Source organism: Pyxicephalus adspersus, chromosome 5 (assembly GCF_032062135.1).
Source record: "Pyxicephalus adspersus chromosome 5, UCB_Pads_2.0, whole genome shotgun sequence".
NCBI lineage: Eukaryota > Metazoa > Chordata > Amphibia > Anura > Pyxicephalidae > Pyxicephalus > Pyxicephalus adspersus.
In genome coordinates, this window is record NC_092862.1 from 48717607 (window position 1) to 48736252 (window position 18646).

The window sequence follows — 18646 nt, forward strand, 5'->3', positions numbered from 1 at the left end:
AAAAAAAGACATGCTGAATAGGTCACAGCTGGCCAAAGAACACATTGACTGACTTAAAGAGAAATGACGCAACATTTTGTGGACTGATGAAAGCAAGATTTTTCTTTTTGGGTTTACGGGCCTACAGGCAGTTTGTCAGAGGACCCCCAAACATGGAATTTAAGCCACAGTTACACTGTGAAGACAGTGAAGCATGGTGGTGCAAGCATCCTTACATGGGAATGTTTCTCATACAATGGTGTTGGGCCTATTTATCGCATACTAGGGATCCTGGATCAGTTTAAAAATATCAAAATACTTGAAGAGGTCATGTTGCCTTATACCAAAGAGGAAATGTCCTTAAAATGGGTGTTTCAACAGGACAACAAACGAGCAACGTCTTGGTTCCCGAAAAACAAAATTGACGTTATGGGGTGGCCTGGACTTTAAACTCCCTTGCAGTATGATTTAGTATTTTTAAATGTGAAATTGGTACATTTGACAATTAAAAATACTTCTAATTTTAAATGTCCCGCCAGTCACACCCCGAACGCACGCACGCTGCCAGCACATTCGTCGCATGCTCACCTGGCATCTGCATGCCCTAGCCTTGCATCTCCAGCATTCACACGCGGCGGGCTCGTGAGGACCAGGTAAGCCGTTAATTCCCACCCCGAGTGTGGCTTGGGGTTACCACTTTTTGTAATGAAAGGTAACCCCGAGCCACACTCGGGAATACTGTTAGGGGGGTTAATCAAAAAGAAAACTTGTGCGGTGACATCAAAAATGCAATGGTTATCCAACTAGCTATTAGTTCAGTGCTTGAAAGTAAAGTAAAATCTTGTAAATGTTTCAGTTTATAAATAAATGTAAAAAAGAATGTTTACTTTTGTAAAGAAGAATGCAAAACTTTTTTTTGAACAGCCTAAAATTCCCTTTTCTTCACTGTTAGTAAAGAAACAACACAAATTTGATAAATGTTTGTTTATGTTTTCATTTGGAATTGAATGTAAAATGTTCCCAATGCATTTGTGTGTATGAAAATAAAAGCTATTATAAGGATTTTGAGCTTTATTCACATTTAAACCCACTGCTATTGTTCTGAAGATAACTTAGCTAATATGTAACTGGGCTTTTTATGTACCAACCCTGTCACCAGTGCAAATGTTTGAAAGCATACATAAAAACAAGAGACAACTTGTCCTTAACAGTACTTATTTTCACCTGAAAAAACAGGAAAAAAAACATGGGGCACAAAATGTGATTATCACTGCTAATATTCCAAACAGTATTTATTAGAAATACCAATATTATTAATATCAATAAATAATTTCATAGTCCAACATTTATATGAAAAGGGACAATAATAAATCATATGGCCTCAATCTGTTCACCCCCCTTTTATAGCTTAAAGTATTTGGTACTTTTGAGTTGGCTTTGGTTGGTCACTATTTCTTAAAAGATCTTTTGTGCATTATTTTTGGCTACCAATAGACAGTGGTGTGTCCCTATGTAGAGTTTTACAAACAGCTAATCTGCCAAAACAGAGACCAATGCAGTTCTAGGTCACCCCAGTATAAAGTGAGATTCTTTTTCTAATAGCATTTTTAAGGTCAAAAGCATATTGGTTTATAGTTCAGTATATACTGTAACATTTAAAAAAAATTAAATTGGCATTTTAAAGCAAAGAAAAAAAATACTTGACCTGGCTTTATATGTTTGACTTTGTGGTATTCAACATTGTCACTGGAAATCTCGATTTAATGTACAGTGCTGCATAATATGTTGGCGCTATATAAATACTGTTTATTATTATTATTAATAATAATAATAATAATAATAATAATAATAAAAAACGCAGCATGTGCCATAATTTTTTCAAATCAGGATCCTAGGCTCACAAAACAGCTATTCTACCATCTGAGCTACCAGCTCAACTGTTTGTTATGTACATAAAAATATGTCCTTGTTAGACATAGAAAATGATGCTTAACATTAAAAATGCCATGGGAATCCTTGGGAACTAAGTGGAATTGTGATTCCACTGGTTGTAGGATCTGAGGGTGATGGGTACGGGGAAAGGGGATTATTAGAGGCTGAAAAGTGTAGCTAATGGCTGGATTGCAGGGAAGTGGAGCAAAGCAATGGCACAATGTAAAATGAGTGGAAAAGGGAAAGATTGACCAAAAGGGAATAAACCATCAAGGTTTCATTGCAAGGTGACTATAGTGGAATAGGAACGCATTGCCTGGGGTAGGTAAAGAGATAACAGTTGGTGAAGGGAAGAGGAAGGTGAAAAGTCAGATGTGTAAAGGGGGGCAGAGGGAATTGGCTGGGTGGGATGGTGGAGAAGGGATGAGAGGGAAGGGTTGGATGATGTGTAAAGCTGGATGGCAGATGTGTAATCAAAAGGGGGTAATGTATGGGATGGAGATCACATTATGACATCTGCAGTAGCATACTTATTGGTTAAGCTAGTGTGCAAAAACAAGAAAATATCAGCTTAGAGAAAAATATGAATTATTATGATGATTTTTGGCCAATTCACATTTGTGTAACCGGTCCAACAAACACAAAGTTCACCAAGAGCAAAACAGACAGAGAAAAATCAAGCAGACATTTACTGTTGACCCATGAATATTTAAAATCCAATATAGATGAACAATTAATACAAAAATCATTTACCCAGAAATTCTCACGTTTTTATTCTTTGGTGTAAAATGTGTAATATGTCAATATAAATCAATGCATCTTTCATATACATATATGTACAATATAAAGATATATACAGCAAATATTCTGCTCTGTTTGATGTTGAAGGGACTATAAAACAGTTGACCCCTCTCAAAGCAAAAGAGCTAGTTCACAGACAAAGTCAGTCTTTAGAGTTGAGGCACAATACTGTACAAAATCAATCCTGACTGGTCAACACTGTTAGGAAGAACTTCGGCATTTGAAAACATACATATGTCACAACAGCAATATGGCACAGACTAGAGGCGTACATCAGTGGCTATAAACTACTTATTTTCTCATCAGTAACAGAAAATTATCAGCTGCAAGTGAAATTACTGTTGTGCAACCAAATGAGACAAGGTCATGTTAGGGTAAAGTGAATGCCAGTTGAAGATTAAGCTGTGGATAGGGTATGGTCTTGTAGCCAGGCCACCAGTTCTCAGGCATCCAAGTGCATCAAGTAGAATTTCTTCAATAAAACAACAGGTCCATGGTCCCATTAAATTAAAATACAAAAACAAAGATCTTCTTAAGTTACTTCAACTGGTCCAAATAGAAAGTAGTACAAACAAACACAAATATGGTAAAGGAAAACACATAAATGTAGATGATGAAAGTAGATGCGTTCCCGATCTGAGTTTATGGACTCCATCGATTGTCTCTTCTAATCTAAGTGGTGAGGAGGCACACTGAACTAGTGGCACCTGGTAGGAAGTTGCTCTCTTTTCAGGTCTGTCTGGGCTGGAGCCATTACTTGGTCTGTGGCCATTAAAAAGTATATATCTTCCTCGGGAGTCTTGCTCCATCCTAAAGAGCTCATATTCAGTGTGTGGAAGCCTTATTCCTAAAGCCACGCAACCGTTTGTGTGAGTGACATCTTGCTCTACACCTACTTTCCAGGAACCTTCAGCTCCACACCCATTACCATTGAAAACATTTAGTAGAGAAGCAGTAGCATAGTCCATGGGAGTCACCTTCATGTGGTTTACTGTAAAAGAAAAAAGATAAAAGTTTGAACCTGCAAGTAACATGCGTTCTTTCCTAGGGGGGAAAACAATTACACACTGTAATGTATCAATGGAGAAGCAACATTGCTACCTTAGGCTGCTCTCCTGGTGTGATCCAGGATAGGTAATAGGTAATCCCTTTTAGAGTTTTACAGGTAATATATGATAGCTGAGAAAACTGATAACAATGTTTGGGAATTAATTATATTTCTGAGTATTATTTAGAATATGTTTAAACACAGCATCACTCCCATACTAATAAACAGCGGTGTGTTCTCCGCTCCGTATGTAAATTCTGTATCAATTTATCAAAGTTTGTTATACAATTATTGTGAGGACACAGCGCTGTTTATTGGTGTGACCTGAATATAAACTGATTCTTTTTCCAACCATATTTTCAGGTCAAAAAAATAAATAATCAGTAAATTACCATTTGAAACTTCTTTTCATACCTGTTTATGTATTTGATTTTTCTTTACATTATTTCTAGGAAAGGTACCTGTTGCTTTGTTCATTCATGCTCAGATCTAATTAAACTCTTGTGTCTTACTCACCTTTGAAGACAAATTCTGTTCCTCCCATGACCTTGCTTGAAGTCACTCCTCTGCTGTAGCGTCCTTTGGCATAAATAGTAAAGGAAGGATGCTTGCAAATGGGATCTGAGTAGTGATAGTAATATCCCTCCCAGGTGTTGTTTTTATCATGGAAGATAAAGTGTCTGGTGAGGAAGAGTACTTCAGGTCGGACCTCACAGCGCTGGCTCACCCATTCTCCATTCAATCCAATAGTAAGGTCTGCTTTAGGAGGTAAGATTGGAGGGTGATGTTCATCTGAGCGGAAGATTATTCTGCAGGCGATGCATGACTGATCATGGTTCTGAAATAAAAGTATAAAGAAAAAAAAACATGAAATTCAGTTATATAAAACACAGTATACGGATTAAGGACTCTAAATATTGTTTACAAATTTATGTCTGAATTTTAGGCAAACATCTAAATACACAGGTGAAATTCATATCATTGGTTAAATGTACTTGCCAAAAGACATTTCATTTTTGGGTACTCATGGACATAAAAAAAATGGAATCCCAAGAGGACCACAACAATTTGCACCTTAAAATCATAGCAGGAGTTGGGATCAATTGATAAAGTTCGTAAAAACTGGCCTAGAGATGTTAAGATCACTTTCTGGTGTGCTAGCATGTTTCATGGAAAATAAGTTCATGGGCTCCTAATTGGCAAACTGAAGTGGTAGAGATAATAATCAAGAATGGAGATACGGCTAGCAATACACAGTGATTTTTTCAAGCTGATTAAAACAATTCAATTTACTCATATCTTAACAATCATTATTTGGGCAAAATATTTTGTCAATTGTTCAACAACTGTATTGACATCAAAACAGCTTTTGTGTTAAAAAGAATATTTCAATTAGGCAAAAAATCGTAACTTGACATAAAATTAGACATGAAATTGATTGTAACGTTAGATCAATTATCCGAAAAGTAAATGATTCATTATATACTTTACAAGGTGTGTTACTGCTTGGAGTTTTTATTGACTTGTTTTTAAATTAAATATTCTAACATGGTGTTTATAAAACCATTTATGTTATCCAGGAAGGAAGTGGATAGAAGATATGTGGCTACACAATTTCCTAAATATTCAGATTAAGCTAAAACTGGCGTGTTTTGGAGGTAAAGACACAAAACACAGGGATGCCTATACACAAATCTATCATGTGAGAGAAGTCATTGCTAACCTACTTTAAAAAGTGCTAATAGCACTAATGGCTCCTAATTTTCTGTTCTCTGAGATTTTTTTTTATGAAGTATTATTAATAAAAACAATTATTTGGAAAAGCCATTGGATAATAATATACCTAAACCCCAGATTCCGGTATGTTGGTTGCAAAATCCATAGTATAGTAAATAGACAACCATAATACTTTTACCCTGTCCCTATTAAATTACATTTAGGTTTTTCAGATTTCAATAACTGCAGATGATATTTGGTTATGCTGTCTGTGCCCAGTAACTTTAACTTGGCAGATCTTTGCTAGGGCACTCCAGTGATGGAAAGGTTAAGATTAAGTAAAACGCTGTTTGATGTTATATCAAAGCCCCTTTGATCTTGATTAGAATATTGTGCTGCTTTTCCATAAAGGAAATGTTTGTCTGCAGAGATCTGTATCTCTACACTGCTGTCACATGTAGCACGTTTTACAGCACTACGGATTTCCTAAATCTACGTTTTACATTATCTTTAAATAGAACATTATGCTTTAGATATCTTTAAGAAAGTATTCACAACAAGCCAAATTTTCAACTAACAAAAATGCAGTTGAAAGATGATTGTTAAAGTTTAAGAGCCGCTCACATGTGTGATGTGTTGTTCAGAAAGTCATTGAAAAATAAACTCATACAGCATTGAACTGTGCTTGAACATGGTTCAAAACCTGGCGGGCGGTTGATAAAGACAAAATTTGAAAAACTTTTTTTGTTCTAGATAGAGTGGAAGTATTTGAACACAAGGAATTTATTTTTCTGGCCCTACAGATATACACCTAAAACTGAAGATCTGTCTTATTTTTAGGGAATACCATACAAGGCCATTTGTGGCTGAAAAATCCACCATTTCTACCAAAACAGTTACGGTGAACTGTTTGACACATGATACTGCCTAGACATTGCTGAGTCTGCAGAAGTAGAATATCTAGGACATATCACACCCACTCTGATTATTTATATTCTTTAACGATTTGTGTCGAGTGTCTTTCTAAAGCTGCGTACACACGTCCAAGTTCTGTAGTGACAGATAATAAGGCCAAATATTGGGTTTTTCATTTCTGGAGGGGGAGCAGTACCTTGAGATTTATTCTATGGATCTTTTTTTTTTCTCCATCCTCCCTGTTGCCTGCTCATGACTCCCTCTACCATGCTGCTATCTTTGAATCTCTAGATCCTCCACCTCTCCTAATTTCTAATAATCATTACCTAACTAGTCATCACTTCACCTTATAGTAGTTAATCGTATTACCAGTCATCTCAAAGGGAATGTTTGACACAAGCAATGTTCCTCTAATAAGTTGCCCAACACCAAATAGAATCAAAGTACAAAAAGAGGATGAGTACTCTTGGTGAAATGAATAGCTGTTTGGGATAATTTGAGAAACACCTTAGGTCTGTAGTTAAGGAGGGATTGATAGATATTGGGCCTGATTTATTAAAAGTTTCCAAGACTGGAGGAGATAGACTATAAATTGAGAACCTGTTGGATCCAGCAAATCTGGAATGGATTTCTTAAAAATCATTTGCTATTAGTTGGCAAATGTTTTCAATCCTGCACCAATTCCATTCCAGGTTTGCTGAATAATACAGGTTCTCCCATTAAAGTCTATCTTCTCCAGTCTTGGAGAGCTTTAATAAATCAGGCCCATTACGGTGGATGGAGTACAAGCTACTACTGCTGGTAACACTTTCATTGCCTAGGTCTAAAAAATGTAAAACATGTAGGTTTATTTGGATTCTAATTTACAGTCTACAATTTCTGCTTCTCCCCAGATGGGGAGAAGATATAGCACAGGCCTCTTAACAATTACTTTTTGAATGCTGCACAGTGCATAGCAGTTGTTGGAATATCTGTGATATGTTCTGTGTTTGTTCTCAGATAAAGAGATGGACTGGAGAGATCGGATCTGTACACCAAATGCAGTATGAACTGTTACATGCTAAACCAGTTAAACGGGTTGACTTGGTATCTATTGGCTGCTTTACCCAGAGCAATTCAAAACTGTCTTTGTGTGCCTAGCGGAAAATAGTTTTGTTGGCAGCAGCTAATATAAGATCATATAAATGTCATTTCAGTAAAGAAGTGCTAGTATCAAGGCTTTTGATCATATATAATGAGAATAATATTGTTGAGGATATCCTGTATCCACAAGAGACAATATCCATTCAGTTGGAGGAAGAGAGAAGAAAACGAAAGCTTCATTCAAGTTTATACTCACTGAGGGCAGGGTGTGATGTGCGCTAATTTTTCAGTCAGTGCGCCTGCCCAGGTATAGTAGTAGAAGACAATTACAATGATCTACTAAAGTGTTGTGGGGAATCATAACAAATCATAACATATTCTGTAACTTCTGTGACCAATCCACTTTTAATACTTTACAATGGTCAAAAAGAGGATGAAATCTTACAAATGCCTTGTTTGGGAATAGACAAGATATTTTTGTGCACTGAAAGTTCTTGGGGTGTTGGGCAGTGTGAAGTTGTGAAAAAACACATGAAGACATTTTAAGAAAGCACATACTTTTTCTTAAATCAAAGTGATAGTATTAGGACCAAAGTGGTCCCCACATTTCAAAAACATGTAGTTAGGTTAATTTCCCCCCCCAGACTGACCTTAGATTGTGGTAATGACATATGACTATAGTAGGGACACTAGATTGTGAGCCCCATTGAGGGACAGTTAGTGATATGACTATGGATATTGTAAAGCATTGTGTAATATGTTGGCGCTATATAAATTCTAGGTAATGATAATAGAAAAACATTTATTTTAACATTTTTGCTGGGGATACGTTCTCACATGCCTCTCTGGAATCCTTGTCAATTTTAGTTACAGTAATATGCTTAGTGGTTGCAAGTAACTGAAGAATTTAGCAGGGGACTAAAAATGTGGTTTAATAGCCCTATTTTCACTTTAATTTAGATAAAACTACTAATACATTTTCATTTAACTAACATCTAACATCTTTCTAAAGATCCCCATGGCTTATTTAGCAATTTTGATGACAATACCACATTCAGGGGCTTTGCAAATAACAATGGCAAGTTAAACTGCTGACAATATTAATGAAAACATATATTTTGGTGTAAAAGTTTGTGAAAATACATTTCTTGTTATGCCTCCTTCGGATGCCTTCTTTTTCTTGTCTGATTCTCTGAAAAGGCAGCAGATGCCCAGGACAACCTAAGCACTAACTGAGTGTAATGCATAGACTTAGCTCCCTGATTTCACCAATAGAAATTACTTATTTAATGTTTTTTTAATGGAGGAGTGGACAGTCCTGCTCGTCATTTTCTTGTACACTTCAATCACAGTGGTGGCCAAAACAAAGATACTTTTGTCCTTTATGGGTGTCGAGCCTGACCTGGACACATCTAATGTGATACGTTATCACCCTTTTAAAACTATAATTTATATGTAATATATATATATATATATATATATATATATATATATATATATAAAAACAACCCCTGTTCTACTATCTCATATTAGGAGGAAGCAAACATGTCTACTAGCTAATATATTATCAGTATCACATACATAAGTAAATAAGGGATAAGGAGACCTCTTTCAAACCCCAGGCCCTAAGGTGGATTAATAAATGGAAAGGCAATTACTCCCCCATGCTGTCATGGGTTATTTAATTCAGTGAATGTAAACCACTGATCTTTTCACAGGTTGGTCAAAGCAGCATATATAAATGTAGGTGTTCTTCCCCAGTAACACATAATCTATCAGGGAAGTAAACCCTGTTGGTCTGAGTCACTCCAGTCTGAGTTTACAAATGGCCAAAAACTCTTTCTTCAAATCACTGGTATTTCATGTACTGGACATTTTCTCTGTTCTCGTTAACTAAATGAAGCAACAAGGGAGCAAAGGAAAAATAATTCTGTGCTGTGGCAGTAACCTACATGCACATGGCATAGGTTAGAGTAAAAAAATGAAAGAAAAGAATTGCAGGTACTACATTTCACCAACCAAGCAAGTCACAAAGCTGGAAGAACTATGCAGCAAGTAAAGCTGGATCTGTAGCCAGTCTGTAATGATGCATAATTGAAGATGATGACACCAGACCTTGCACAAAAAGAAGTCAGTATTGGCAGCTCCCATATTTCTATCCTGACAACTAATCTTAAAGCACAAAAGATGTGTAGTATATTATTTTGTTTATAATCTGCAATTGTTGGTTTAAAAAAAGGAAATGTAAAAGTTCAAACAAATAGGTCTATGTGTTGTTATAACATGCAGAGAGTATGTGAATATTGGGAGTTGTGAACCTGATTACTTCAATGGCATTGCTAAGATCAAACAAAACATATATACATTACATAAGACAGGCTTCTGCAATTACTGGAGGCTCTAATGTCTATTTATAATGTATCATCTAATACAGTTATATATAGTTATGTGACATATGAAATCAAAGAAACAGATAATCCATTTGTCTGTCCTTAGACAGCCTCAGTCATGGCTAAAATAATCCAAATGAAATCAAATTAACCATGTGCCTTGACATATTCATTCAAATAAAACAGAAAAATAATTATTCCTTTCCAGGTGAGTTATATACAGTTATACTATGTACATGTATCATTAACAATCCAACCTGTTTCAAATGACAAGGCCAAATCCCCTTTGAACATACAAAAGCCAATACAATGTACATGTAACATGTATACATGTAAAATGGTATTGTGCTGAAATATGCCATTCAAGTACACTTTATGTACCAGAGGTTTTCTTTAAAGTGACACAAAATGAAGGAAGATTTACCAAGTGTATCCCCCTGCTAAAACCGGGTATATATATACCAAGTATTTTTTACATCTCAAAGGTATAATCCATTGCAATAAAAGGTTCACTAGGTGGAACTCTTACTGGCCAATTATTCTCTTTCATGCATTTATCAATAGCTATTGCCTGATTTTAATCACAACTAGCTGGACTACAGCTGGGCCTAACACATTTTAAGCTACGTACACACTTCCAATTTTTATTGTTGGTAAACGAACGACGAACGATCCTGCACGATATCTGCAATCGTTTGAACGATACAGGAAGTGACGTGCACCACAGGAAGTGAGCGAACGTTCGTTCACCGCGCATGCTCAGACCATGGACGATCACTGAACGACCGTACACACGATAGATGGTCAACGATCGTCGTCCAATCCGATCCGCCGGTCCGGTCGTTCATTTCCAACGACTATCCTCGTTCGTCGGCGTCGTTGGTTACTTTTTTTACGAACGATTTTTGGCCAATCGGTCGTTCGTTCGTCGTTCATTTCCAACGATAAAAATTGGAAGTGTGTACGCAGCTATAGGGATTGTATTCTCTCTAGGTGCACCTAAAAACACAGTGGCACCCATCACTTATGGGGCTATGTTGATACAAAAAGATACAATACCAGATTTTTTTTTAATATCTGCTGATGCAATCTGGTATTGTGGTGTAAACATAAAAAATTAGGATTCTATAGGAATCACTCTAGATTAGTTGTAAGTAGGGTCCTATCTTTGTTTACCATTAAACACAAGCATGCTGTGAAAGGTTTTATAAAACAGAGTTCCAGGAAATACAGACAGAATACGAGCACAAGATCAGCCTATGGGTGCTATGCTACTGTGTATGTGTGGTGGCTCACAATATATCTCCATTCAATATGAGGTGAACCTTTTTATTAGTGTTATATACAGCTCTCAATATGCTAAGTATATATCCCTTTTGACCTGGAAGTTAGCATTGGTTCAGAGCTCATTTACAGTGAGTATTATGAGTCAAATTAGGCATACAGTAGCCCATAAGTAGAGGCCCAGTTGGAACAGCAAATTAAAAAACCCTTCATGGACTAAGTGGCAAAATAGGTTGGCTGACATTTTGTCTCTGTCTTAGGCTATTGACCTCCTCATTTAAAAACTACTTTTTAAGCTGATTAAGTGCCATCAGTAAACCTCCCTATCACCATTGCCACATCTGTGATCATCCTCAGGGGTCCATGAACCTGCATCTTGCTACAACTTAAATTTTAGGATGTGGGACATAATTAAATTATAATGTCAAATTTTAATGTGAGACAATATAATAACATTTGAAAAAAAATTCAAAACAATTTGGAAAAATGAATTAAAGTCAACTGTGAATGCAAGACTATGGTAATGCTTGATGCTTAGGGATTTTTTGAGGTATTTTTCCTAGCTGCACTTAAAAACACAGTGGCACCTGTTGATAAAAAATTGCAATACCAGATTTTAGTTACATTTGCTGATGCAATCTGATCTTATGGTGTAAACATAAAAATAGATTGGCTGTAAGCAAACGTGGGGTTCTATCTTTGTTTACAAGGGAACACAAGCATGCTGCTACACAGAGGGGATCCAATAAGAGCAGTTCTAGGAAATATCTGCCTCCACAAAATAAGCATTAAAAGCATAATTAAAAAACATTAATTAAACAAATTTCTTTCACAGTTTTATCAACATGCTCCCTTCATGCAGTTGCACTTTACCCACTTTTGCTACTGTTTTAAAGTTCACAGAGTGAACAAGGGCATATTCAAAATCCTGCTCTGATTAACTTCAAATCTTTCTGCTCAGACATGGCTTATACAAGATAATTTATGAAGCTCTTATTTTGTACACTTCAAGCTAAAATGAATATTTACAATCCTAAAAGAAGCCCTTGAGCTGCAGTTCTTCATAGATGTATTCTGAAAGTTTGATTTACCACCTTGAAGCTGGATGAGAGCTACAGGAATTTGGAACGTGCCCAATTTTCTTGCACGCTGATTTTGTGGTTATGGCTGCATTCCACTACATGGCAAGCCCAGGCCTTTCATTATCTCTCATTTGCAGCCACAAGTAAAGCCACTAACAAGTGGAGAATTTGACATTGCTCATTATTCCTTCGCTTGGCCTGTTTAGAAAATGTTTGGACTCTGGTGTGTGTTTTTTGTCTTTATGAGTCTGCTTGCTTAGATTTAAGCTACACAGCTTGATTATTATTTGTAATAACAAAACTAATGGAAGTATGACAACACTTTGACAAACAGTGCAATTCACTTCACTTCACTTTTGAACCTTATCACTCCCAGGTTACCCCAGGGGGAAGTAAAAAGCTTAAATCAACACGTTTGCGTGTGAAAATGGCTCTATGGCTCAGGGTCTCAGTACTTAACATGCTCTCTGAGGAGCTGCAATTAGACTAAATAAAATGGCAAACACTGGAGTAGCACGGATGAAGTCTAACCTTGAAATGACTGCCTGTGTTCTACTTAATTAGGCTTTATTTTTCACAAAGTGCGTATCATGTTTTACTAATGTTATTTTTTCCAGTTCTGAGAAAAACATATTAAGATTATGTTATACTCATTAACACCTAAAGTATTTCAACTGGTTTAAGGAAAAGGCTAAACGCACCTCATCAAACATGTCTCCAAATGGGTTTTTTTCACCTCTCCCACCAAAATAGCGGTAACTACATTACGGGACAAGTTTACCTTACAATAAATACAAACTCCTAATTTCCCTCCCTAGCTTCCTAAATGTATTCTAAAATTTTGCTTCATCCACCTTTAATGCTACTTACCTCTTCTTTGGTGTTTACCTTACTCAAAACCTTCTTTGCCTGTACAGTGATACCCCATAAATTTAAATGAGGCCATAGCTCTCGTGTCTCTAGTGTTGTTATTATTATTATTAATAATAATAATAATAATAATAATAATAATAATAATAAACCGGATTTATATAGCACCAACATATTACGCAACGCTGTACATTAAATAGGGGTTGCAAATGACAGACTAACACAGACAGTGATACAGGAGGAGAGGATCCTGCCCTGAGGAGCTTACAATCTAGTAGGTGGTATATGGTCAATGGAATGGTAAATATTTACCACCAGGAACACCAGAGGAGGCCACTGGTTTCATGAAGAGGTAAGTAAGCATCAGGGTGGTATTTGTGGAGTTTTTAGGTTACGTTAGTTGGCTAGAAGGGATGGACCAATGGTTTTAAGATAAAAAGACATTTTTATCACTCCCTAAACTATAACATTGCAATAAAACAAAGAAAAAAACATAAAGCGGTAGACAGAAGTATGGGTTGAAATTTCACATTTTATCTGCAGCCACGTTTAAGTCAGTTATTAAAAAAACACAAAACAAAAACAACCTGGCAATCAGCATTTTCAGAAGGAGGTCAGCTATTGCATCCTATGTATTTCACTTTCAGCCAAAATGTTGGCAATGTATGTTTAGGGCAATAAGAATTGGGAAGGTAGTTGTAAAGGATCAAATGGCCTTTAGGGGTCAGAGACTGCTTCAAACTGCTACTTTTTTGTACTTTTTTTTTACAAAAAGATAACTTAAACAGCAAAAACTATTTTAAAAAAAGTTTTAACCAACACAACCCAAAGCACAGGAAGAACAATGAAACACAAACTAAATTACCATATATGATAAGAAATACTCTTCCTTAAAGTTGGATTAAAGTGCCACTTTTAAGTCTGCATGATCAGGTAGGTCATTATTTCAGAAAAGGAAAGGCAATGTCCCTTTTGCAGTAATATATTTTACCTGCCTGATTGCACTGGGTTTCTGGAAAAAGCTGAGCTCCGTATATGCAGCGTCAGCTTTGGTTGGCAGGGAAACATAGCAATCCTGCCTTCCCTTACGTGTGCTGGAATAAATAAATTCCTGCATGCCAGGGCAGGAGTTCTGTCATCCTGGCACGGCCAATAAAAATGGCTAACTATCATCCAAAATGAAGAAAAACAGAAGGGAGATGAAGGCGCCTGGCATTGAAACACAGGCAGGTGAGTCGGCTCATTTCATGTAAGCAGCAAAAATCTACCAAAACCACTCAGCTCATCTTTGAATATGACAAATGTGAAAACATCTTTTTGGCAAGGTACTTATTTGGCTATGTCATAAATTTGATTGTTTACCTTGACATTCTGTAGAGCAGGTTGGTAGCTAGATGGTCTGTAATACATCCTCTGGGAGCTCTCGGTATGAACATCCCCTAGGAACAATTCTTCTACTAAATGATCCAAGTTGTGATGCAAATATTGTTTTTCCACACGAATGAGCTGAAGTTCATGCATTGCAAAGTTAAGAGCCTCTAAACATCTAAAACTGTTGTCTTCCTTCCACAAATCATAAGTGCCATCTATTTTCCAGGGCATACCAGGGGGTATAAGACCAGAACAAGTTGTGTTTACCATCCAGGTGAGTTTTTCAGCCATACTTTCACTGTGAGGTATCACTTGTACACTGTGCAACTGATAATCAGCCTCTGTCCCACCACGGATGATCCAAGATGCTTGACGTAAACGGATTTTGCCACGAATGACCAAGGTATATGTGGGATTTGTACAATGGTGTCCTCCATAATAAAACTGGTAGGCTTTAAATGTATTATTGTTATAAAACCTGTATGATCTTGTGATGAATTCAGGTCCCGATCGAACTTCACATCTGAAAAATATCACAATGAAGCATTAGCTACAGAATTGCTATTACTTTTCCAGTGACACATACTCCCTTAATTTGTATCATGCTAGAGGAAAGACAGGAAATAAGGTTAAGTCTCACACTGCAGTTAAATTCAATAATAACAACTTAGCAGATCTATTTGCTTATACCATGTCTGCGGGAAACAAAAAACAAACATATTGGCCAGAGTTGGGCTTTACATCTCTTTTAAAGTTACATACTAAAAATGATCATCTTACTGTATGTTCAACAAACCACAAAATATTTTAAAATATAAGACTGAATTTTGACTACATTCACCCACAGTACACCTGTTTAATATTCTGCTTGTCTTAGGTCATTCACCCACTAAGCATTGAAGCAATGACTGGGATAATGGTGACCAGGTGAATGGTGTGGAGTTTCTACACTTGCAGGTAGTAAGCAGTAAAAACCTGGCAGGTTTCCTTTAAGGAGAACAACAGAAACATATTATAATATTAACAATATTCAAATACATGAAATAAATTTATCATAGGTCGGGTAACTTTAGTAGAGCTTAGTTTTCTACATAGTCCTATAACATCTAAATTAAGATGTAATCTCTCCAGAATGTAGAACACAATAATAAATTCTACTCTGGAACACAACATCTTTATAATCTGCCAGTGCTATGTCAGTCGTGGAAAGTGTTTCTTTTATTAAAATTTCAAATATATTATTGACCACGAAGCATAATAGGGTTGGTTAGATTTTTTTTCTAAAACTCCCAAAGAGCCCACTTTGACATCAACATTAAAATCTATGAGTTACAGCCTCCTAAGGAATGAGTCTAAATATATAAAAAGTAAGAAGGAGCAGCCACAATTTGCCAAGTACTTCTAAAGCCAGACAGCAAGGAAACTCTACATAGACAGGTTTCCCTTGCATGTGCCATGCCAGACCACAAGGAAACAGGAGACTGCCTGTTGTGGCTGTAAGCTCTACCAGCTCAGGAGTGGACACAGGAACTGTCAGGATAGAATAAGCGCTAAAGCAGTGTCATGATTACTCAGTGGTTGCCCTGCAGACACGGCAGCTTAAAATTTTGACAGCGGTGGTCACTATAGCTTATTGTTTATGATGCACTCTTATGGTAATAAGTCAATATATCTAAATGCATTAAGTGGCATGAGCTGCATGGACATTTAATCATATATTTAGGAGAGCAGAAGAAAATGTGTTTAGATGAATTCTGCTGAGGTAGAAAAAGGTAAACACAGCTCCCCTCTCTCCTGCCAGATGTATTTAACCGATTCTGACATAACCCTGGCAGGACTAAAGACATGTATTTACAACATTCATATGGGGTGAATGACTAAAGGGTTTACATTTTGAACTAGACTGCAAACTATTGTTTATTTCTATTCCTGGTTAGGGAATATTGAATGAAACATTTGAAATGTTCTGAATCTGTTTCTTTCTGACCCCTTCCAATCTGCAGTTGTGGCCTGAATATAGAATATACCGATGTCCAAACTTATACACGTCCCAGTGAGTTTGGCGATAGGGGTTTATCTGACTTTTATTCCTTTCAGTTGCATAGTAACACAAAAGCTTTTTGATATTAGGATAAAATGCTTTTACCCTGTTGAGACCCACTGTCCCTCGATCACTGGAGGCATTTGCACAGTGACCCGAGCTCCGTTATGAAGATGTTTTAGCATGTGGTGACACTGTGATTCTTTGTAGGATCTCCATGCAGTTTTCTCCAAGGACCTGGGCTGTGACCTGTCTGTAAATAGCGCACTGGACCCATTTCCTAAACCTATAAAAGAACACACAAAGTCAATGAAAATATTTTAAATCTGTAGCTTTTGGAAACACGAAGAAAAGTTCTTCAGTGGACTTTTATTCCTCCTAAAGTCCTTGTAATAGGCTAACTAAATCACACACATTAACCCCAGATATAGGAAAGCCTTAAAAGAATAGATGGCTTCCTAAAACTAGGGGATAATGACAAATCTTCATAAATTCACTTTATAATTTTGACATGATGGCGTGATGTTCTTATATATATATATATATATATATATATATATATATATACATATATATATATATATATACTATATATTATTTACTGTTTTACCTGCCAATAGTTTTGTAATTGTGTATAGTCAGGCTTAATATTTGCACACCTCTTTCAGAAAGCAAAGCCTGAATAGTTATTCTGCTGCTTCCTAGCTTAGAATTACTAGTTCATGGGTACTCTTCTAGTTAACTAAACAGATCTGATGATGTTATCAGGGAAACACCTCTTTGAGTTTTATTGCTTATAGTTTCTATTACATTGGTGTAAGAAATTGGGCTCAGAAATTGGTATTCTATCATTTCAATCATTTCAATCATTGGCAGCACGGTGGCACCGAGGTGGCATTCTTGCCTTATGTTTGCCTTTGCAGCACTTGGTCCCAGGTTCAAATCTCGGCCAGGACACTATCTGCAGGGAGTTTGTAGGTTCTCCCTGTGTCTGTGTGGGTTTCCTCTGAGTACTCCGGTTTCCTCTAACACTCCAAAAACATGCAGTTATGTTATTTGACTTCCCCCACAAAAATGACATTAGACTGTATAATTGACATATGACCATGGTAGGGACATTAGATTGTGAGCTCCTTTGAGGGACAGCTAGTGACACGACTATGGACATTGTACAGCGCTGTGTAATATGATGGTGCTATATATATATATACTGTATTATAATAATTTCTAAAAGAAATATGTTTGTATCTGCATTAACTGGCAGAGTTTTGGTATGCCATGCTCTGCTAGAAGTGAAGGACATCCAGAGCAACACAGAAATTTTGATATCAAATCAGTTTCCATTCTGATTCGAATGTCCTTCACTCCTGGTAAACAGTGGAACTACAGTGGCAAAACAAAATAGGACCGATAAAAAAAACAAAAAACTAAAGTGAATACTCCAGTAATGAAAATACATAACATTTAGACAAAACTATATATAATTATAATATAGAAGGCAAAAAGTTATGTTTATAACATACAGCAATCAATCGGAATTTATTGTATAGAATAGAACATGTTATTATACCTTGTGCAACTTTTTTGCACTTTTTACACCTTCCTAAAATAAAGGTAATCACAGATAAGGGAGGATGGTAGGCCATGCATGAATGATCCAATGTTCTCACAATAAATGTTTAATGGTAACTATTCAATCATGTGAAAAAAACCCTTTTTACTTGTCACCAGCATGTGACTAAATAAGTGAATACTCATACATTTTTATTTGTGAGCATTCTCATTATATCATTAGCCTCAATGTTACTCATTTTGCGCAGGTATGTAAAAAGTTAAACTTTGACAAACACTAGCTAAAGTGCAATACATACAGAATGTGTAAATCATTAAATATATATGTTAAGGCTGTGAGAGGGTGGTGTAGGTACTGAATTATGGTCTATTACTTACATTTCCGATCTGGTTAAAAAAAACTCCCCCAGCCGCTCTCTTCGCTCCTCCAATGACCTACAACTGACTTCCTCACTCATAACCTCATCACACGCATGGCTCCAAGACTTTTCTAGAGCTGCCCCAACTCTCTGGAATGGTCGTCCTCGTCCTATTCAGCTTGCTCCTACTTTCTGCTCATTTA

The 18646-nt window shown here is 36.5% G+C and overlaps 1 protein-coding gene across 1 annotated transcript in view; it reads right to left on the reverse strand.

Annotated features, from left to right (window-relative positions):
* Positions 1–2662: 2662 nt before the first annotated feature.
* Positions 2663–18646, reverse strand: part of APCDD1 (APC down-regulated 1) — a 39355-nt gene continuing 23371 nt past the window's right edge. The window contains 5 exon segments of the mRNA XM_072411449.1: positions 2663–3344; positions 3347–3703; positions 4277–4598; positions 14463–14994; positions 16618–16798. Of these exon segments, the coding sequence (XP_072267550.1) occupies positions 3250–3344; positions 3347–3703; positions 4277–4598; positions 14463–14994; positions 16618–16798 (1487 nt within the window). The 3' untranslated portion in view covers positions 2663–3249.